Below are 23,371 nucleotides of genomic sequence, written 5' to 3'. Positions count from 1 at the left end.
TCTGTTTCTTTCGTATATGATAGTATACTGGCACACCCGCATATATTTAGAGTTATACAAAGTACAGCAATTCGAACACAAAACGGAGTGTTTTGAATCTGCGAAACAATGTTATTGGTCTAGGAACGAGTAGTGCAATAGTTCCTACAGAGGATTAGAATGATCAGGTACTTCATTTTCTCCACCACCTGAAAGTGCATCTAGGCTTCATATGTGGGTTTTGGATAATTAATAACAAATGATTAAGAGACTACTGAGTTTAATGAGATTATGAACAGGTATTAGTCTCATTGAAAAAGTTAAAAGACATTGGCGTCCCTCAAAAAGAAAAAGAAGTGGCACATGGCTATTCAATAGATTTAAAATTCATTCTATTTTTGAAATTAAGTATAGGTATGTCGTACTATCAAGAGGGGTGCATATAGATTGATTTAAAGATATCTTAGTGTTCAAAGTATCCATTTAGCCTAAAAATGAGAGACACAAAACGCTCCATGAACACTAAAAAGCTCTAGTGTGCTAATTATATCCAGATGTTCCAGGCTGATCCAGAAGTTCCAGATAGCCAGGACCACTGGATTTTCTTCGAAATAGGGTTCTCGGGTGAAAGTTCTTTATGGACCTAGAAGTTCCGGATTGGGTCTGGAACCTCCGGGTTCTGGACATGATATTCGGAAGGTCCGAATTGTTTTCGGTTAGGGTCCTTGGGTTGAACTAAGTTTTAGACCCAAAAGTTCCGGGTGAATCCGGAACCTTCGAATTCTATTGAAAGGGAAGTACCAGAAGAAGAAGAAGTAGCGGCTAGAATCACACCTCACCATTGCAGTGGGGATGGAGGTGGACGAAATAGCCGCAGTTGAAAGGGAAGGATCTCACGTGAAGGTTGATGATGCTCACACACTAACAGTATAAGACTTCCCAATGAAGTATGTAGATGCCTCTAATTTGTCATCCTCCATTACCATAGAAAATGCCATGAAGGATGAAGCGGAAATGAAACCACTAAACATGAAGCGGCTGGATGTTTCACAGACTTTATCTAGAATTAGAGTAATTAGCTATTTATTTAGTTATTCAATTTAGAAGGATTGGATAAATAAATGTATGCTCTAGAAGCGCAAGCTTAACTGCAAACAATATTTTTTGATAGTTAATAAAACTTTTAGTTTCATTGCTACATTCTCGCATGTGAATGATTGAATATTTTATTTATTTATAGAATATGTGTGTGTCTGCATGGAGGAAGTGTGTATTGTGTATAATGGAACAACAAACACTATCTTAAGAGAAAAGATGTATTTTCTATCTATTAGAAATAGCTCTAAAAAAGTGATGACTGTCACTGGTAGTAAGAAGTGCATAGTAGTTTATGGAAGAGACACAGTCATACTACCTATGTGAACTATTGTGTATACTGAAGAAGCATTGCTGAATCCTTAATCTACAAGAAATCTCTTAAATTTTAAAGATATTCACGCTGACGGTTTCCATATAAAAACTGGTGAAGAAGATGGTAGTAAGCACATACTCATCACTAAATATGATAGTGAAGTGAGAATACTATAAAAACTTTCCTCCATAAGCAGTGACTTATACTACACTCGTATTAGAGCACTTGAAGTGTTTACTACCTTAAAAATTGTGTTTTATAGTGCAGAATGATTTTCCCTATGACATGATAGATTAGATCATCTTGGTCTTAGAACGATGAGAAACATAATTACTAACTCATAAGGTCATGGCATAAATATAAAGAAGTTCTCGAATCATGAAGGTTTTGTATACCCTGTATGTGCTACCGGTAAATTACTAATAGGACTATCTACCTTAAAGGTAAAAGATGAAATCCCTGTATTCCTAGACCGAATCTAGTGGGATATTTACGGTCCTGTTCAGCTGCTATCTAGCCCATTCCGGTACTTTATGGTATTGATAGATGCATTCTCGAAATAGTCGTATATATATCTATTATCTACCTGCAATCATACCTCTGCAAAGTTGATCTTACAGATCATACAAATCAGAAATTATTTTCCTGACCATTGAGTCAAGTCCATTAGAATGGATAACACTAAAGAATTTACTTCTAAAGCATTCGATGATTATTACACTAGTATAAAAATTAAAGTTGAATATTCTGTACCACATGTCTACTCTCGGAATGGACTAGCTGAAGCACTGATAAAAAGAATAAAATTTATTGTTAGACCTTTGTTGCAGTATTGTAATTTGACTGCTACATGTTAGGAGCATGCAATCTTACATGCAATAGCTTTCATTAATTATAGACCATCCTCATATAACATACATTTACCTACGCAACAAGTGCAAGGGATAATTTAAAAAAAATCATTTATGCAAATTTAAACGTATGGTTTATATGTCAATACTGCCGCCACAACGAATCGCTATGGGAACTTTGCAAAAAGTTGGAATATATGTCGGTTATGAGACTGCATCTATAATTCGATATTTAGAACCAACAATTAGAAATTTTCAAACGGGCCACTTCGCTGACTGCATCTTTGATGAAAATAATTTTTCGTTATTAGGGGGAGGAAATATACCCTTATATGAAAAATGTTAGGAAATTATTTCGCAGGCCGAAGGAATCACGGCACATGATCCTCACATTAGTGAAACAAATGATGAAGTACAGAAAATTATCAATTTGCAGAAATTAGCAAACAATCTACCTGATCATTTTTGTGATTTGAAGAGCATGACTAAGTCGTATATGCCTGCACGTAATGCACTAGAGAGGGCGGAAGCACTCAAAGAAGGTATCCCTCATCTTGTCCTAGGAGCTCCAACAAATAATAAAAGGATAAGAAATTTGGTTCCTCAAGTCCCAAATAGCCGAAGACGTCTGACTGAAGTGGGGAATGAGAGCTTACCACATACAATCATAAAAATACCTCAAAAGAAAAAGAAGAGGAGACAGTTGATACCTTGCGATGGTATGAAACCTAAGGAAGTAGGCATACCAGATTTGAATCTTCCCACGTAGGAAGAAACCAGCTAAAATACGCTCTCTAAAATTGACGCTGGTAAACTAAATGAACTTGCTTCTACAATAAGAAATAATAAAGAGCAAGATGTAGAAGCAACTGAAAGTGCAACCTAAGATAAAATAACAATAAACTATGTGGATTCAGGGGAACCTGGAACAGAGCGACCACAATAGTTGATACATATTTTGCAAATAAAATAGCCATAATTATAAATCACAAACTTGAGCCTGCATCGTTCACTGAATGTAGAATGAGGTCACATTGAGAAGACTAGCAGAATGCAATAACAACTGAATTGTTGCCCTTAACAAAAGAGAGATTTTTGGGCCAGTATGTCGCACACCTCCCCACATCAAACTAGTAGGATATAAATGGGTTTTTGCTCGTAAGAGGAGTGAAAGGATGAAATTATGAGGTACAAAGTACGACTAGTTGCACAAGGTTTCAACCAACGACCGACGTTGATTATGAAGAAACCTATTCCCTGGTCATATGTGACATTACCTTTAGATATTTGATCTCAATGACAATCAATATAGAGTTGAAAATAAAATTGATGAATGTTGTGACCGTATATCTTTATGGGAGCCTTGATTTGAATATTTATATAAAGGTACATGAAGGAATACCATTGCCAAACTAGGATAAAAAAAATAGACACCTTTATAGCGTACAATTGAAGAAGTTGATATATGGGTTGAAATAGTCAGGTAGAATGCAACACAATCATTTGAGTGAATTTCTCAGAAAATAAGGCTACACAAATAACACAGATTATCCTTGTGTATTCATAAGAAGGTCCCAAGTTGGTTTTTGCATAATATCTGTATATGTGGATGATCTGAATATCATCAGTATCTGGCTAATTGCACTAGGACAGACATAACATTTGCACTAAACCTACTTGCACGATACAATGCAGAGCCCACTAAAAAGTATTGGAAGGGCATGAAGGATATTCTACGCTACTTGCAAGGTAGCAAAGATTTGAGTCTGTTTTATAGAAAGAATCGGGATCTAAGTTTGGTTGTATATGCAGATGCTGGTTATCTGTCAGACCCGTATATATCAAAATCCCAGACTGCCTATATTTTCCTATGTGGTGGAACTGCAATACTCTAGAAATCGTCAAAGCAAAAAGTCTTATATCTACTTCGACGAACCACTCGGAAATAATAGCTTTATATGAAGCCGCACAGGAATGCGCTTAGCCTAGAAGAGTGGTCAATCACATCCAACAATTATTTGGTTTGAACACTACTAATACCTCTACCATCTATGAAGATAATGCTGCATGTGTTGCACAAGTGCATTCAGGATATGTGAAAATCAACTTAACGAAGCATATTAACCATAAATTCTTTTAAGCTCATGAATTGCATAAAATGGATGAAGTAAAAGTAATTCAAACCAAATCATGTGAAAATCTTGCAGATTTATTCACTAAGTCTCTCACTATATCTAGTTTTGAAGGATGTGTCCGTGATATTGTGATGATGAAGCTTAGAGAGTTGCACATTTCCGATACGAAGAATTCAAACTTAGTCAAGAAGATTAAGTATTCAAAGTAAATCATGAAGATTATGTGAAGTATTTGGGTGGATTGAACTCTTTTTCCTTTAAATGAGTTTTCCTGAAGTTTCTCATGATAAAGTTCTTAATGAGGCAATTCATGTGACCATGTCACGAGATATATACTCTTTCTTTTAAATTTTTCCACTAGATTTTTGGGGAGTTTTGATAAGATATATGCATTTTGCGAAAAGTGTCTAATGTGGAGACTTAGGAAACCTGAAGTTTTACAACAGAATGTGTGTCCGTATCAATCTCTTAAAGTTTGGTCTCACCAGAATAAGTATTTATCTCTTGAAGATTGATTCTATCTCTTAGAAGTTTTTGTCATATAAATACAGGGGGAAAGCCCTTATTGCAGAACACAGATGAAATAAAGAGAAAACTATCCCTTACATTGTGTCTCCTTTTGTGATTGTTAATCGCTGGAATCTCTAGACTACACCCGGTAGCAGATGTTCCTCAACAGGGTTAAGCGTGAGAGTTGAGATTGTATCGATTTTTCTACAAAATCAGTTAATAGGGGCAAAAGAGGAACACCACCCTTGCCTTGGTTTGTATTTTTCCTTACGAAACGTCATCTATTCTCTACCGGGTGGAGAATTTTTAGCAACTACAACCATGCATGGATTTGTGAATGTGCCCATCCTCTTTCTACAGTCCTTAGGTTTACAAGTCCATCAACTAATAAGAAAGGGTCTGTTTGGTAAAGCTTTCTCTGATCTAATTTTTTTGAGAGAGTAATTCTCTGACTAAAGTGATTTTGTGGCAGGAAGTGATTCTCTAAGGTAAACTATGTGGAGGAAGTGATTATATGTGGGAAGTGAATTAGGTGAAACTACTTTTTTTTTCAGCTTTGAACATCTAATTCATTTCAGAGAATCACTTCTACAGATTTCACAATGAGATTTAAAAATTGAAAACTGCTATTTAACAGAGCTCCCCTGATTCTACTCAGAGAACTACTCTGTGAGCTTTGCATAAAGTTTCTTTATTCCTTGACCTTAACCGATTATACCCATCTCTTTCTACTAATTTCCATTCTAAAACCCCGTTTCGCAAAACTTCAGCTTCCAATTCCACATCAAATTGTAAGGATGTAGGCTATAATAAAGTATTTTAAATCATTATTTTTAGTCTAAAATATGAATGAGATTGTTCACCTAACTATCCTCAATGTATGCATAACTTTAGCTCATAAACCCTTAAAACTAAAAGTATACTATTATTTTTTTAGCTGAACTCTGCCAAACATGCTATGAATCTGCTGCTGCCGATTAAGGGCATCCAAAGTTTGCCACATATATTGGCTGTCTGGCCTTCCTCTACAGTCTACATAACGCACGCTGGGCCGGCCCAACAAGCCTTCGGTCTTCTTCGTTCTTCCTGGAACGGTAGCAACTCTAATCGACTCAGGCGACAGGCAGCGACACGCCACCAACGCCGGTCGGCTGTGCCTGGCGGCCAGGGGGCGGAGCTCTCGGAGGATAGGGGAGGAGGGAGTCTCGCCACCGACGTTAGGTAAGGAACCTTGCCTTATTGGTCTGTTCGCTTCTGGTTCCTCTAGGGTTCGTTTTGTTGGGGGAACTTTCCTTTGCTGTGAATGCGAGCAGTCAAATCATGCAGTCTGTGGCAGATTTGCTGACTGCGCGGTATCCTGCTTATCTAATCTAGTCTAATCCATCACCCTTCGATCGACCAGTGCGCAAGATCATTATCACCAAGGCGTGGGCGCAGTTTATTTTCCAAAATTTTTGGGGGTTCAATCGAACCCCCATGCCCCAGGTGAAGTCGGCGGCTGGTTGATGGTACAATGAGCAGGCCGAACACTCGCAATAAGAACAAGAGGCCACGGGCTGATGAGGCCGAGAGCCCTTCCGCCGCTGTCTTCAAGTATGCATTGCCTTATTTCTTCATCAGACGTGGGCGGTAGGTTGGTCACATTGTTTGTGTTGCTATTTTTCTGATTATTTTTGGCTACCGATTTCGCAGGAAGATACATTCCACTGGTGATATCTCAAAGAGCGATACCCGCCAGATTTACATGGTGTGGAAACCGCTTTGCCATGGCTGCCATGGGAACTCCAAGGACTCCCCGAATTGTTTCTGTGGGTTGATTCCCACCGCCAATGGGGTTCGTAAAACTGGCCTCTGGCAGAAGACGCAAGAGATTGTTCGTGGTCTCGGTCCTAATCCATCCAAGGATCTTCGTGATTGCGCTGAGACGCCTGCTGGATTGACTAATTTGGGCGCGACCTGTTATGCAAACAGTATACTTCAGTGCCTCTATATGAACACCTCCTTCCGCTCAGGCATTTTCTCTCTGGAGCCGGACATCTTGAAGAAGCATCCTGTTCTGGATCAGCTGGCTCGGTTGTTTGCACAGCTGCACTCTAGCAAAATGGCTTTCATTGATTCGGCACCTTTTATTAAGGCGTTGGAACTAGACAATGGTGTCCAGCAGGATAGCCATGAATTTCTCACCTTGTTTTTGTCTCTGCTTGAACAATCGTTAAGTCACTCCAAGGTCGCTGGAGCTAGAACAATCGTGCAACATCTGTTTCGCGGCAGTGTGTCGCACGTGACAAGGTACAGAAAATGAATTTGAAGTAAGTTTTTACTTTTTTTTTTTTTAGAAGATTCAGGTTTGAATTTTGGAAATGGAAGGGAACTAAACAAGATTTTGACGTGATGTTTGTTGTTCTATCATTTGCACAAATACACTCCGTTTTTTCTAATCATTCTGTAATGTTCTACCACTACAGAGATTTGGCCGAAGATGCTTATTTTATGAATCTAGGCGCACTGTATGGTTATCTTGTTTGATAACAAATGAATTCTGAACTGGAGTCCTATTTGCTATATCTGGTGCTTAGAGAAGCAATACGCTGAGGCAGGTTTCTAGGGCTTTGTGATTGGATCGATAACTCATATACTTAGTAGGAAGAAAAATTACTAGATAGCATTCACATAGCCTGTCCACATCAAAGTGACTATGCTCAGTTTATGGTTCTGGTATTGACAACAATCAAAACTTATATCATTCATTTTGTACGTCCGAGCTGTCACATGGAGTAAAATTACATATGTTTTTATATTGCTCTAGTATTTCAGTGTTGACTGTGCTTTACCTTGTTATTTCCATACTGCTGCTTTGGACAAGTTACCGGTGTAATTTGTGGAGAACTGATGTTTAATCATCATACACTTAAGGTGCTCATCATGTGGAAAGGATTCTGCAGCGTCCTCAAAAATGGAAGACTTTTATGAGCTGGAGCTGAATATTAAAGGTTTAAATAATTTGGAAGAAAGTATGAATGACTACTTTAGTGAGGAAGCACTGGATGGGGAGAACCAATACTTTTGTGAGTCGTGTCAGAAAAGGGTGGATGCCACTCACTGGATAAAAGTTCGCTCACTTCCTCCTGTTGTTAATTTTCAGCTTAAGCGTTACGTGTTCCTCCCAAAGGTGATATACCTTGATCCAAAAGCTCATCCATAGTTTTGTTTCCATATGTTACTTTCGCATTTCTTTTGTCCTATGCGTTCTTCTCTCTTTTTGTCCAAGAATTTGTCTAACTCGTTTCATTGCCAGACAACAACTAAGAAAAAGATTTCTTCAACATTCAGTTTCCCAGGACAGCTAGATATGGGAAAATGGCTGTCAAACCCTTCATCTAGTTTTACTTATGATCTGGCTGCTATTTTGATTCATAAGGGTACCGCTGCTAATAGTGGGCACTATGTGGCACATATAAAGGACGAAAGCAATGGTCAGTGGTGGGAGTTTGATGATGAGACTGTTTCCAAACTTGGTTCACATCCTTTTGGTGAAAAACCAGGAAAGCCATCAAATAAAGATGATCAGAAATCCCAGGGTATTTCTACAGCAGGTTCTGTTACAGATAATAATGGTAATAATAATATCCACCAGGAGGCTACATCGATTTCCACCGTTGGGGAGATGTTCTCATCCACAGATGCTTATATGCTGATGTACAAATGTACCAGCATGGATGGAAATGCTACTGAAAGCAATAATATTATGGAAATCAATAATGATTCACTTCCACACCATTTTCTGGATGAAATTCATGAATTAAATACATCATATGTAAAATCATGCGAGGAATACCAAAGTAAGAAAGACAGCCACTTGGCATATATAACAGAGAGGCGTCAAGAAGTAAAATCTGTTCTGATGGAAGCACCTGCTAATCCAGAGGATGATTCATATTTTTGGATTTCAACAGACTGGCTTCGCCAATGGGCAGACAGCATTACCCCTCCCTCGTAAGTTTTCTAGAAAGCTCTTTTTTTTTGCTTTCTTCTGTTACCCTCTACATCAAAATGCTTTGTTTTTAAAGTTTTACTATTCTCATAATCACATAGCATATGCAAATGGTATTTGTCTCAGTACTACAGAAAAATGTAGCTTCTTGTTGCTAAAACCACTTGGTATTGGTGTACTGTTAACGATAAGGGCCAGAACATTTGCTAAATGATAAATATAAGATGGGTCTTTAATCCAGACAATGACATGATTTGTATCACCAACAAGCAGATCTGAATACATCCATTACATGGAACTTATGGCTGAACTTGGCATCCATCATGGTGAATGGATGGAAGTCTTGTGACTACACCACCCATCTGCTACGTCTGGATTTATTTTAACCTATCATTGTTTTTCGTATATTGAACGCTACATGTTTGTGTTAGCTATATGGAATGGGTTGGCTGATCTTATAGTTCACATCAGTGTTGCTAGTTGCCAATTTTTTTTTTTAAATGACTTACTCTTTTAATTTGGATCAGATTGTCTTAACGCAAGATACAGCTTTGATCACAATTTTCTCTTTTGTGATTGGATTTGAATCTTTGGGTTACTACTGAAGGAGCTTTTATTGCATCTCAGTAAGTTTGGGCTTATATTTGATCCTTAGCGCATTTTACCAAAGGCCAGTTAACAACTTAACATGCCTATAGAACTAAGAGCAACCAGTAATCATAAACAATCTGTAATCAATTGATCAAGTCTAGAATGAAATGATAATCTAATAGGCTCTGATCCCTTTTGGCACGAACATTCTTAGTTTGCATTGCAATATATGTGACCTCTGCATGCTATGGGTGTGGACCAGCTGCAAGTACTTCAGCACCTCGGCTACTGTAGCATGCAGCGCCAACGCCAATAGTAGCATAGAGATAATATTAGTTTTTTCTTTAGCATTAGTGCATTACGTGATTTAGGGGCAAGATCATTTGGTTCAGATTGATTTATATCCATCATACATTCATATTCTTTTCTTAGGTGCTGGACTTGCTATTTAAATTTAAATACAGGGCTGTGTTGTTCCCTTTAAGCACGAAATAAACCAAAGTTTCTAGTCTATCCCTTTCTAATTCCCTCTGTGGTGCAGCTGCCATCACCCACACCATTGTGCTGCAGGGGTTCAGTGTCACCTACTCACCTTGCAGGACTTAGGGTCCCTAACAAGAAAGTTGATGACTCTGCAATATTAATTGCTTTTAAGTCGCAGCTGAATGTAGCTTGTATTATATTTCTTACTGATTTGAAATATAGCCTTACTACAGCTGTATTTTGTTTCTGTAGTTCCATTGACAATGGTCCAATTCAATGTGAACATGGAAAGGTTGCAGCATCTAAAGTCACATCGATGAAACGACTATCAGCTGTTGCTTGGCAGACATTATTTTCTAAAGTAATAAATTCTCCCACTTCTTGGTTGCATTTTTTAGAGTCATCTGCCTCATGTTGCTTAACTGTAATGTTTTTCTGTTTTTCTGGAGCATGTTATATTATATTAGTCATAAAATGTAATATTTTGTACTCATTTCTAATGCTTCTGGCATATCTTGATGAATAATATTCTTTGTGTTGTTATTGCAAAATTCAAGTATGGAGGGGGACCAACATTGAGCAGTGATGATTTTTGCATGGAGTGTCTTAAGGATGGAGCAAAAAATGCAGTATCCGCTGATGTCTACCGTGACCGAAAAGCATCATTAAAAAATCTCGCAGAAGCAGCACTTGCTGGCAGTAGTCCAGATGGCCCTTCTTACTTTGTTTCAAAGACATGGTATGCGAAGTGCATCCTTCTCTTAATTTCCAGTCTTAGTTTTGTATAGCTATTTGTGCAAGATAATAGTTTTTTGGTGCGCTTAGGATTATTCTCTTCATCTACTGTCTGCCTTTGTGTGAACTGTTCGCCTTATAGCCCCTCCATTCTCTTCTGTGGTGATGTACTGTAGACTAGCGTGTCTATGCAAGATTCATGTTCATGATCTTTTCTCTCCATCTCTATGTTATCCCTTACCTTTTTAGAGGTTATTACTCACTGTCAATTTTTTTTTTGCAATTATTATCCAACACGCCACATTATATCTTCTTTCTTGATCGAGTTTTTACACCTTGGCCAGTTATAGTCTTATGTTTGCCTTGCTCTTTGCTGCCCCTTTTGTTGCATTAAATCACCTACCTGCAGGTTCTCATGCTGATCTTTTTGCTGTTTATTCCTAGGTTGATTCAATGGCTGCGCAAAAAAAATGCTGACATCACTTCCGATGCTGATAATGGACCAACAAGTTCTTTACAATGTTGCCATGGACATCTTCTTCCAGAGCACGCTCCAGGGGCAAAGCGGATATCTGTACCGGAGCGCCTCTGGTTATTTCTCTATGAAACCATCAGCGCGAGGAAGGCTGATGATGTTGTGACTTTTCCATCAGATTGTCAACCATGTGAAATCTGCAGCCAGGAATTGTCTGATGTTGCTTCTGTTGAGGGTAATCTTAGGTAATATACGAAAGTTAGAAAATCAATATCAGATTATTGGATTTTTTCACTCAAATTCATGTCCAACATTCATTTTCTTTTACACGGTGTATGGCCTTTTCAGAGCAGTGAAACTCAAGCAACGACAGAACCATGAAAAGTTAATATCTGGGAAAAGCTTTACACTTCATCCTGGTCAAAAATATTATTTGGTTCCTTCATCATGGTTGTCAGAATGGAGAGCTTATATTACAGCGACCGGAAAGAATATTTCTTCATTACCAGAACCTGAAAGTCTTGAAGCTATTGTCAATTCACTTATTTGTGAGAAGGTAAACTAATATGTGTCACATGCTGATATGCATGTCTGGTTCGTAAACCTAAAAGGCAATAGTAGTGCAACTGTAATATTTGAATTTTGAGTAAAGTGAGTGAGAAGCTTTCTGTTAGGAATAAACGGGAACCTTATCGAATTTCAGAGGATATCTTGTCAGAACTTCTATATCCCAGTTTTGAGATCATTATTAGTAATGTTTGTAACCTACTGGTGAATAAATGATGACTTGTTAGAGAACAGGATTGTGATAGAACTTGATAGCTGGGATAAAGCTGTTTTGCACATAACAAGTTTCTTTAAAATTTTATTTGAGTAGTGTGGTATAACACTTTGAGTCATTGAGTCAGACCCAGACCTAGGATTCATATGTATATGGCACTGTTTTTGTTAGCATTGATCAAGTCCAGAAATGAGAATGAGATGATCATCCATACAGAGCACAGCCGAATGTGGCTTGTGGTATGCATCATGCCTACTGGTTACTTTGTCATCTGTGGAGTGGCTGATGTTGGTTGCTCCTTTCGACTGGCATAGTTGTTTTAAAATTTATAACGAGCTGTTATTTTGGTTACTTGTTTCACACAAGATGGAATTGCTTATCTTGGTTATGTTGGTCTTAATAAATCATCGTGGACATTTGTTTGTTTAAGTGAGAGCATGTTCTGTCATTTGATCTAATTGAAGAATGTATGTCCCTATGAGGATAATGGATGCTACTTTACATAGTTCATGAAATCCTTTTTTCTCGATTCAATAGGAGTATATGTATGTTTTATTGATTGTGATTGGCAGTAATGCCTTTTCTTATTTCTAATTATTATTGGTGTATAAGGTGATTTCTTCTTAAACTTGTGGATTGATCATTTTTCAGCATTCAAGATTGTTGCAAAGGCCTTTGGATCTTGTTTGCAAGCGTGGGAGCATCATTCAGAAAACATCAAATGTAAGTCTTTCTCTTGCGCGTTCGAGAAAAAAAAAAGTTTGTGCTCTTTACAATTTTTTCTTCATACTTTTCTCTTTATCCTGCAACTTGAAGATACTTGTGACCACTGGTATATATGACCTTGCTGTATGATCTGTTATTCTGTTCCTCTTCAATTAAGCCCTATTTTTTGGCTTGGGGGGTGAGCTTCCTCTGTTTTCAGGCTCCCCATAGTTGTGTTGCCCATCGAGTCAGTGTACACAGTATGTAAAGTAGCAATTTCTCATCTCACTCATGACTCATCGAGTCACAGTGCACAGTATGTAATCTAGAAGTTTCTCATTTCATAAATTTTGGCGCCTCTGAAACACTGTCAATGCATGCAAAAGCATATTAGGTAGGTATGAAATATGAGGCTGTTGCTGTCCTACATTATGTTTTTACCGCTTTCTTCTGTTCTTTCGTTGTCCAACTGCCTCTTGTCACTTTCATTATGTTTTTGCATTGTCCAATAGCCTATTTCTTTTGGGCTTTTGTATGCTGATATAAGTTGTCGTGCAAGATGAAAAAACAAGTAATTAGAACATCATGAGTTAATCATCTTCCTTTGTTTTCAGACTGATGGGTCAACAATGATCCCAGAGTCTGATTGGAAATTATTCTCTGAGGAGTGGAGTGTCACACCTGGAAAAGGTATATATGCTGAAATTGCTTTTAGCAAGAGTTCTCGAGATAAACTGCACGGATCATCTGAAGCAATACCAAATATGGATGAAGATCTAGATCAGTCTCTTGATGATGCAAATGATGATTTGGGGGCCAGAAAACCCTATGTCAAAACTAATCCTGAGGTATATTGACTGTTCTAGAGTCAATAAACTGTGTAAGAGATCAGATAGGTATCATTGAGTATTAGTATTAGTGGTTCCCATTGTTGAGAAAATGTTAATATGTTAGGAAGACCTAAAGGGAGTTGTGTCATATAAGCGATGCATGGCCTTGTGTATGTTGCTAGTTAAAAGTACGAATGTAATCCTCAGTCGTACCAGTCTATCATGCACATTGAATCAACAAGAAATTAGATCATTATTTGTACAGAATAGAAACATGCTATACTGGCATGCTATTAGCATTGGACATATTACAGGTGAAACATCGTGGTCCTTTCACAATTCACAAATATATTTTGTGAGGTCATTTTTTTAACCACAATATGAAGCTAACAATGGCACCACAATATGGAGCTAACAATGGCACCACAATATGTCTCTTTAACAGCAACCCATTAATTCTCAGCTTTGACAAAGTTTGAGTTCTCACCTCCCAATAGGCGAAGCTGAAACCCTTCCAGCCATCCCACCGGAGGGAGTATGGGCGGGGAAAAGATCAGAATCTTGAGTCTTATGCGCCTATAGTTGAAGTTGGATTAAGCTCTTCTGATGAATTTTTGTTCTTTAGCTCAGTGCTGCTTCAAAAAAGTGAAGGTGCTTGTAATAGTTTCCTTTAATGGCTTCTAGATAATCAAATGCTTTCAGGCACTGATACTTTACGATTTAATTGGTATAAAAGTTACTTCCTATTTATCTCCCCTTTTCAGCTGTACCTGTGAATTGTGTTTGCTAGGTTTGTGAAGAATGTATTGGAGAAAGAGAGAGCTGTGCATTGGTGGAGAAGCTCAATTACCAAAATGAAGACATCCATGTTCATTTTGTCCGTGGAAAAGAAGCACCAAAGTCTATTAAAGAAGCATCTAAAGCTGTTCCTGTATCAGATCGTCGGACTTCAAAGCGTTCCCGGAGAACAAGCTCAGGGAATTCAATCAGTTTGAAAGTGTCTGGTTCGACATCTGTCTATCAATTGAAACTCATGATATGGGAATCTTTAGGGGTATGCTATAGATACTGAAACCACAAAATTTTGCGAGCACAGTTACTTATCTGTATTATATTTGTCTCCTTCTCCATCTTTTAAAAGGGACTGAATTACATCTTTTTCTTTTCCATCTTACTATGGAATGTGCTTTCTTGTCTTGTTATCTTTATACTTGCATAATTTGGAGCAGTTCAAATTATTCAAACACCTTACCTGTGTTTTTGTTATATTTAGATCGTAAAGGAAAACCAGAAGCTTCACAAAGGCTCTGTTGAGATCAAAGATGACTTTGCTACTCTTGCTGACAATAGTATTTTTCCTGGGGATGTTCTATGGGTCAGAGACTCTGAAATCTATGAGAACCGTGACATAGCAGGTAAAGTACCAAATATGATGTGGCAGACCATTTCTGAAAGAAAAAAGAGATTGTTGATGGCTTTAAGCGTTTTTTTATATTTCAGATGAGATTTCAGAGCAGAAGGCTGATATACTGCAGGCTGAGGAAGGCTTTCGAGGCACTCTACTGACGTCAGGTGTCTCAGCTCAGCTTTGTCAGGATATAGCATTTAGTGAATGAATTCCCATGTCAGATAGCTGCATATCTGTTGACTTAAGCTGGTTAAGCTTGCTTGGAGGTGATGTTGACTTCCTTATACTTTGTTTTTATTACATGTCATTGCTCTTCTCAATAATTACTACCTAAAAAGGCATTGCCTATGTTTAACCATGTTGAGGTCATATCTGGAGTCCTGGAGCTAGATTCATGTTGATTGCTGCCCTTTTTCACCTTTTTTTGGGCGTTGCAGCATGTATATACACTGGTACCACGGTTACTCATCCACCGATGCAAATTTTAAGTTCGCTACTATTTCAAGAATCCTATCCTTTTTTATTGATGTTCCATGCCATGTTCCATGCATGAAATAGTTTTAAGGTAAACACTTGCTGTCTTTATATGCATAAAAACAACAAAGCTGGAACATCATCCACTCTTGCGTTGCTACGTTCCTTTTAGCCCCATTTCAATGCCCTACCCCCCTGCTTACTAATCAAGAAATACTAACGCACGCTTTCTCATGATGCAGGAATCTGATTGCTTCACGGTTTACGGTGCTTCTGGGAGCCCAGTCCGCATTTTGTGTCTATCCCTTCTCTCCATGCTCTGTCAGACTGTCACATTTAAGGTTGTCCATGAATTCCTTACTTGAGCGAGGAAAAGACAAGAGGTTCCTCATGTAGTTTCCAGTCTTCCCTAATGTAATTACCAGGTAGTTAGCTATTTCCGGTTTCTTTTCTTTTCTTTTCTTTTTTGTTGTTGTGACTTGTGAGGGCTATGGGTAACTTGCCTTGTACCTGGTGGCTTTTTCTAGGTTTGGTGAAACCGTGAAAGGCAGGAAACTAATGCAGAACAGCCTACGGCTTTTGATATTTGTTACTAGATCGTAGGGTCTGCAATGGCTTTTGATCCCTTCTGTGTGTTATGCTCACCCCTCGGTGCGTGCATGCTCAGACGCCTGGTCAAGGTCTAAGGTATCAATTATCAACTAGGAGTACTAAGTTAAAAAAAGAGAGAAGACTCTTCATGATAGTGAAAACAGCATTCTCCACATTTTTCTTCAATCAGAAAATGTATTGCTCCGGACTTGTGCCGTCGTTCAGGGTTTGCTTGGTTCATTTACCAAGGTTGTCAAAGTTTTACAATGATTTTGTTTGAACTCGTTAGGGTATCAAAACTGGTGCCGCACTTCATTTAGCTAGAGAATGCTGCCTCACTTTGCTCAGTCACTGGCTTGTGAGACTAGGGTGGAAGAAGGAAATTTTGCAACAGGTGCGGCTGCGCCAAACGGATGTCCAGCTTTTAAACTAGCACAATTCGAATGCGACAAAGCGCAGAGCATACAAACCACCTTGTTTTCCTTTATGGGTCACATGGGATAGGCATTCTGACAGCATATTCGACATGATAAAATACATTGACTTACCTTGACGCCCACCTCACTCTGATCATGCCTGGAGTACAAATTAGAATGAAAGAAAAAAGGTGTTGCAAGTGGACCATACCTGGACTTGGGCATGCTAATCCATCCATTATTATGATACCGAGTTGGCGCAACAGCCCCAACATAAAATAGCGGCATGACTGACGCGGCAACACACCCTTAGAAGAGCGAAAAACTGCCAATTTTAGTCAAAAAGCAATAGAGTTTTGGCACTGTTTGGATAGACTATAATTTTAGATCTTCTGACTAACTGAGAAAAGTTGATTTTTATAATAAAATTTTAACTTCTCAGCATACTAAAAATCAGAAAAAGCTACCCTCAATTTATTTCTTAGGTTTCTAATTCATTTCGCCGTCAGCTAAAAGGCACCAAATATCGAAACCAAAAGCCAGCCGAAAGCTTTTAAAAAACCTATCTAATGAGGCCTTTGTATCGTGGGAGAGAACGCCGGTACGAGCCATGGCCCATCAGGGCACGCGTTTTCGTGGTCCGATTCAGCGAGACGGTCAACGTGGCGGGCTCGCTCGGTTCGGCTCGGCTCGGCTCAGCTCAGCTCAGCACAGCCGGTTTCCGTGAAACCGCAGCAGCCCCCTGGCATTTGGCGACCCAGCAGCATACGTCCGCGTGATGTCCTGCTCCCGTCAGCCGATTCGCCGTGCCAACTCTGACTAAAATGCCCTTCGACGGCACCACTGGCCAGCACAAGTACTAACTATGCTTCGAGCAAAATGCACTTCGTGTGTTCCTTGCAGGTCGATCTAATCCATGCTGCAAGACTCGACTAATCACCAGGCCAGCGATACTGCAGTACTACGTCGGTTCTAAATTATACGTCCTTTTAGCCTTGTGTACGGTATTAAAGGAAGTCACCATAGGCCTCTATATTTAATAAATATGTGTACTTATTAATCTCGTTTGTCTCCCCCAGCTACCCTGTGTAATCAATAAATAATAGAGTTAAGTATTAAAAAGTGTAGCAAACACTATATGAGGTAGAAGCTTATAGTTATATCTATTCTTAGAATTCTATAAGAATAAAAAAAACACTTTTCACCTCATAAAATGATAAATAAAAAGAAAAGAGGTAGTATATCTCTTGGTGTGGAGTGATGGGTACTGAGCTCAATACCGTCAAGGAGGGTTCATTTCATAGTCTCCTCGCTTGTGTTGCATGCTAGCGAGGTTTTTTAGACAAGTATGTTGGCGAGTTCACGTGTGTCTAACTTATAAACCTAAAAAAAGTACTCCTAATCCATCACTGCTGTACTTAACTAGTGGCTATACCGTCCTCCGAGGAACATGCAGATCATGCGGTTTAGGGAACAGGACGAGACGACGACCATTTGGCTGCAAGAACCAGTGAGAGGAGGGCGTAGGATGATAGGACGTCGGTTGAAAAAGGATTGGAACTCCCTGTGCGTCACCAAGATAATCACACAGGCCATAAATAGCAGAGTAAATTTTATAAACCTATAATTATTTATATCTTTATAGCATAAAATTACAATTTTTGAGATTTACTTTACAAAACTGTAACTATTTATGCTCTTAATAACATAAAACTACATCTTTTTAGTCTGATCTCACTCGTCAACCACATATTACTTGTTTTCTTGTTATGCTAAAAATATGTGACTGATAGATAGGATCGATCAAAAAATTGTAGTTTTATGAAATAGATCTTAGAAGTTGTAGATTTACATTAAAAAATATAAATAGTTGTAGATTTGTAAAATTTACTCTAAATGAAACAATATTTTTACTGGAACAAAAGTATCTGAAAGACAACTCGACGACTAGAGTGCTCAACATCGGATCAGGTGGTGTGATACACATGTCTGAGACTGGTTTATGCCATATTTGATAAGAGCTTTACCTTATAAATTTCTACATATACGAATTCATAAAGCTGAAGCTAGACTCATACCGAGAGTTTTGGATCCATCATTTTATTTTTATTTAAGTAAAAAATAAATTATTCAATTACTTTATTCTAACGTACCACGTTCATTTAAGGTGGAGCTAGGATCTGAGCACCGCCAAACTACACCTTAAGTAGTATAGTAGTATCACCCCTTTAATCACTGAGGAGCGGATAGGTAAATGTTCGTTTGGTAGAGCTCTATATGATTTAATTTTTTTACAGGGTGTGATTCTTTGGAGGAAGTGATTCTGTGGTTGAAAGTGATACTCTAGTGATTTTTTAAAATAAAATATATGAAGAAAGTGATTCTCTATGGGAAGTGAATCAGGTGAAACTATTTTTTTAGCTCCTCAACTTTTAGTTCATTTCAAAAAATCACTTTTACAGATTTCACTCAGAGAACTGAAAGCTAAAAACTGCTGTTTAACAGATAACCGCATTCGGAAAAAAAACCCCCCCTGCCCAACCGAGGAGCTTTTGACAATTGTCGGGGTTAACTGCCAAAAGCCCGAAAGGCTGGCTTTTGTCCGTATCAGCGTAAGTTGAATCTTGTTGTATTGTTAAGTCAACAAGATAGCACAAAATAGGAAAAATTAGGCAAGGAACTACCTACGCACTGCAGTCCTTGTGATCTTTCTGTAAGAATAAATACATTCTACACTCTGTCACTGTCATCCAATCAAAAAAGAAAGAAAAAGGATATCACTGTCACAAAAACCACACCTCTCAAGAGACTAGGACAAATCGTGGCAACCAATAAGTAGCCCCTTAAATTTCATTCAGCAAATACATAAATAGACTAGATAGACACAGCTCCAGCTAGGCCTGAGCATTCAGTTTTTTTTTGGATTTTTTGTTTGGTTTTTGAAAATTTCAGTTTTTAGAATATGCAAACCGAAGTTAGAAAATATTGAAAAACCATCTAGTTCATTTCGGTTTTTACAATTCGGTTTTAGTTTTTACCGAAATTCACATTCTAATGGAATATGGGATGAACTGTGGGCCGTGGTTGATAGAGTGGACTGATAATTTGGAGTGGGCCGTGGGTGGATGAGAATGTGGGATGAGCTGGTTTCTTTACACTACTATAAAACCTATTTTCCGAGACACCTAGGATTGATTTCTACAGGCGGTTCGTAGGAAGAATCGCTTGAGAAAGTGGCTGCGGCCCCGTGCGGCTGAGGACCACCTGTGAAAAGTAATTTCCACAGGTGGTTCCTTACGTAGACCGCCTGTGAAAATAGATCTTATTTGCACTGGCGGTCCACGTAAGGAACCGCCTGTGCAAATAGTCCATAAATACTCCTTCTTCTCGGCCAGCTCCATTCAGACAGACTTACTGTTCGAAACAGTAAGCATTTACTGTGGCGGCCGATTTGGAAAATAGGTGGGGAAGGTTTTATTTTTGATTTCCTTTGAGGAGCCAAATAAGGTATGTATATCTCATCTCTAGCTTGCATTTTTTTTGAAGTTTAGATTTAGATTTAAGGCTAAATTAGAGTTTCAATGTGATCTAAAGATGCTCATGGTTCTTGCCATTTAGATCATCAAATTAGCTCAAATTTGTTGCAATATTGATTTAATTGTGTAGATTCACATGATTCTAGTATTATATTTTAAAAATATATCTAGAATGTGATGTTTAGCCTTAGGAGGTTTAATCATGAGTGGGGATATTTTCTCTAGATCTAAATCTAGGGAGAGGTAGAGGGAGAGGGAGAGAGAGAGAGTAATGAATTCATATTATTTTGAGTCATAAATTTACGTTAATGTAGATTCAATTGCGTAGATATATTATAATCATAATAAGCTCGTATTTTCCTTTTAAAAATAATCTTTTTAATTCTAATTTTCAAATTAATTAATTAATTAATTAATGTATCTAATTTTGTGGTTGAAGTTAAAGATGGACAGAGCATGAATGTATGATGCGCCAAGACATGGAGAAATATACATCAAAGGACTCTCTGTTTTTATTGAAGCCGCAGAGAAGGATACTTTAACTAAGAAGACAAAGGAAATATACTGTCCATGTTCTGACTTCAAGAACTAGAAATTATGGGACAAATCAAGTATAATCAAATCGCACTTGATCTTGAGAGGTTTTGTTGAGGATTACAAATGTTGGTCCAATCACGACGAACAACGTACAAGCAAACCAAACCAGGACATCGTTGCTGATCAAGTAGATGGTGATGATGAGGGAGCAGTCGAAGGCGACACTGATGTTATGATGGATGATGATGCCGATTTTGATCTGAATGATGATGCTGACTTTGATCTGGAGAAAATGCTGCGCCATGCAGAACCGCATGTTTTAAGGGACACGAGTGGTTTAGATAATTTCGAGGCATCAAAAAAGGCATCGAAGGAACTTTTGTATGAGGAATCGAAGGGCTGTGATAAGGAGTTTATGGTGTTGCATTCGGTGCTTGAACTTCTAAGGTTAAAGGCCAGCAATGGATGGTCCGACAAGAGTTTCTCGGATCTGTTGAGTCTCTTGGCAAACATGCTTCTGAAGCCTAACTCCTTGCCCACCACCACTTATCTGGCGAAGAAGCTTATCTGCCCGTGTTCAACTTAGTTGATCGATCAAGAATCTAACATAAGTATTCATGTAGCAATCACTATATTTGTATAATGCTGATGCTGAAGTTGAGCAGACTCGTGGTCCTTGACTCTGCCGATTTTCAACAAAAATCCTACCAAGATTTCATTGACGTTATACAGAGGTAAAGGAAATCCCCCATACTTAAAATTCTTATACATTATTTATGAATTGATAATTACTTGTTGGCATTCGAATAGGGCCTACAAGTGGTACGTAACGAAATGTGGGATACACGATACGGACAAGCCGGATGCTATGACGGTCCGTACACATTTTCCGGTAATAACACAACTTCTAATTCTTGTATCCCACTATTAATGACGAAGAGTTTTATTGAACTAACGAATACGTTGCGTTTTTTTAAGTGCCACAAGCAAGATTTCAATACCGTTCTTTGTGGATACTATGTTTGCGAATTTCTTAGGATAAACGAGAGGTACACAACGAACCCTGAGGACGTAAGTCATCATTGCGCCTGCACATTCTTATTTGGTTATGTTTCCGTTGTCAGTAGTGGTTTAACTCTTTTAGTGTGTTTTCAAACCAGGCAAGGATGATTCAATGTGCCAACCAAGCTCTCACCGACAAAGAAATCCAAAACGTCCAACATGACATGTGCCGATTTATTATGCACGAAGTCATCCACAAGAACGGTAGATTCTTTGATCGCGGAGGCGAATTAGTTAGCCATCCGAGACTTTGTGTGTGGGACAATGACTCTTAGCTATATAGGCTTGTGATGTTGTAAATATTATTCTGTAAATATTGCTCTATTTGTGTTAAATATTGAAATATGTGATGCTATTCATATTGTTATTGAAACTGTGTGAAATCTGGATGGAATAAAATATATTCTAATTATTATTTTTGAAATAAATACATACCACAGGCGGTTCTCATACGGAACCGCCTGTGGAAATCTTTATATCTAAGGCTAAGCTAATGTGGACCGCCTGTGGAAGTTGATTTCCACAGGCGGTTGACATAAAGAACCGCCTGTGGAAATTGATTTCCACAGGCGGTTGACATTAGGAACCGCCTGTGGAAATCGATTTCCACAGGCCTTCTATCACAGACGGGTGCGCCAAACGCCTGTGAAAAGACGTTTCCACCCGCCTGTACAGTATCGTTCTGTACTAGTGTTAGTTTTTCGGTGGTTTGTTTTTCAAACCTCAAAACCAAACCAAACGCCATAAACCGAATAGTCCAGAAATAGAAACTGAAACGAACATTGAAAAAACCGATAATTTGGTTTTTTGTTTCAGTTTTGGTTCGGTTTTTAATTCTAGGGGATTTTTGCCCAGGCTTAGCTCCAGCATATCCAGTGTTCGAAAATATCTCACCCCAAGAGTACCTTTTTGCAACCTGGCACTAGACAGGTCCATCAGCGTCCTAATTACCATTTCTTGAAGTAACAACCTCTTAATTGTCATCAAATCCATCTGATTTCAGGGCCGCAAATTGCGATAAGCATGAACATTGTGATGCCCTACAAAAGAAAAGTAAGCATGAACATTGTGATGCTCAACAAAAAAGAAGAAGATATGAAGCATATGGGCATTGAAAAAGAATAGGGAAAAAATAAAATGCATTTGTAATATGGTTGTTTGTAGGAGGGAGGAGAATAGAGGGATGACGACCATAGAGGTCGGCAGCGGTTATGGTGGGCGGCGGCTAAGGTTTGGGCGCAAGGAGACGATGGTGTGAGAGGGAAGGTGAGAGTTGGCCAGGCACTAGGCGCCTGGACAACAAGAAGAATTATTTTCGTTCTAATTCTTGCTTATCTTTTTATTGATGGTTTGCCTATTTATATAAATTTGCTCGGTCTACTCGCTCATGTGAAATTGACTGTAGATACTCCATAGATCTACTTGAAATTATCATTTGTAACATATGAATTCATTTGGTTCAGGTATAACTCATCAGGCGTAGTTTAATTTTAGTTTCAAGTTATGAACCTAGAACTTCTGGTGAACAGTAATTTTGGAACTTCTGGTAAACAGTAATTTAGAACTTTCGATTAAAGTTTTCTTGCATCCCTAGTTAGATTTGAATAATTTTTGTCACACTCTAGGATCGTAACCTTTATACTTATTTAGGGTGATTATACACTAATTGACCATAGCATATTTAGGTTTTTTACTTGTAAAAAATCCATTACTTTATTTTTCACTGTAAGTTTAAGCCAACAGTAAAAGATGATAAATTTTTATAAAAACGTATATTTACTTCCCTCTAGATGATATCATTATCCTTTCAGAACAATAAAAGAAATTTTTTTCTCTTAATTCTTACTTATCTCTTTATTGGTAGTTTGTG

The 23,371-nt window shown here is 38.3% G+C and overlaps 1 protein-coding gene across 3 annotated transcripts; it reads left to right on the top strand.

Moving 5' to 3' along the window:
• The first annotated feature begins 5,936 nt into the window (after window positions 1-5,936).
• LOC133916740 (ubiquitin carboxyl-terminal hydrolase 26-like) lies at window positions 5,937-15,944 on the top strand. Of its 3 annotated transcripts, XM_062360555.1 has the most exons (16): window positions 5,939-6,107; window positions 6,289-6,479; window positions 6,579-7,175; window positions 7,800-8,055; window positions 8,182-8,879; window positions 10,204-10,312; window positions 10,509-10,690; window positions 11,131-11,406; window positions 11,510-11,717; window positions 12,594-12,665; window positions 13,262-13,495; window positions 14,268-14,531; window positions 14,751-14,892; window positions 14,978-15,151; window positions 15,602-15,784; window positions 15,887-15,944. In XM_062360555.1, the coding sequence occupies exons 2-14, from the start codon at window positions 6,400-6,402 to the stop codon at window positions 15,091-15,093; spliced, it is 3,234 nt and encodes a 1,077-aa protein (XP_062216539.1). In that variant the 5' UTR covers window positions 5,939-6,107; window positions 6,289-6,399; the 3' UTR covers window positions 15,094-15,151; window positions 15,602-15,784; window positions 15,887-15,944. The 3 variants fall into 3 exon arrangements, with proteins under 3 accessions (XP_062216540.1, XP_062216539.1, XP_062216537.1); XM_062360553.1 differs by having other exon boundaries at window positions 15,602-15,944; XM_062360556.1 differs by lacking the exons at window positions 14,751-14,892; window positions 14,978-15,151; window positions 15,602-15,784; window positions 15,887-15,944 and adding an exon at window positions 13,975-14,128 and having other exon boundaries at window positions 5,937-6,107; window positions 14,268-14,410.
• Window positions 15,945-23,371: the final 7,427 nt, after the last annotated feature.

Source organism: Phragmites australis, chromosome 4 (genome assembly GCF_958298935.1).
Source record: "Phragmites australis chromosome 4, lpPhrAust1.1, whole genome shotgun sequence".
NCBI classification, from domain to species: domain Eukaryota; kingdom Viridiplantae; phylum Streptophyta; class Magnoliopsida; order Poales; family Poaceae; genus Phragmites; species Phragmites australis.
This window is presented reverse-complemented; position numbering and strand designations above follow the sequence as displayed.

Excerpts from the sequence above, each read along its gene's own strand:
- LOC133916740 (XM_062360555.1), top strand. The coding sequence starts at position 6,400 with ATGAGCAGGCCGAACACTCGCAATAAGAACAAGAGGCCACGGGCTGAT. Across the intron at positions 12,666-13,261 it reads TCATTCAGAAAACATCAAAT|ACTGATGGGTCAACAATGAT; the intron begins GTAAGTCTTTCT and ends CTTTGTTTTCAG. Across the intron at positions 14,532-14,750 it reads TGATATGGGAATCTTTAGGG|ATCGTAAAGGAAAACCAGAA; the intron begins GTATGCTATAGA and ends TGTTATATTTAG.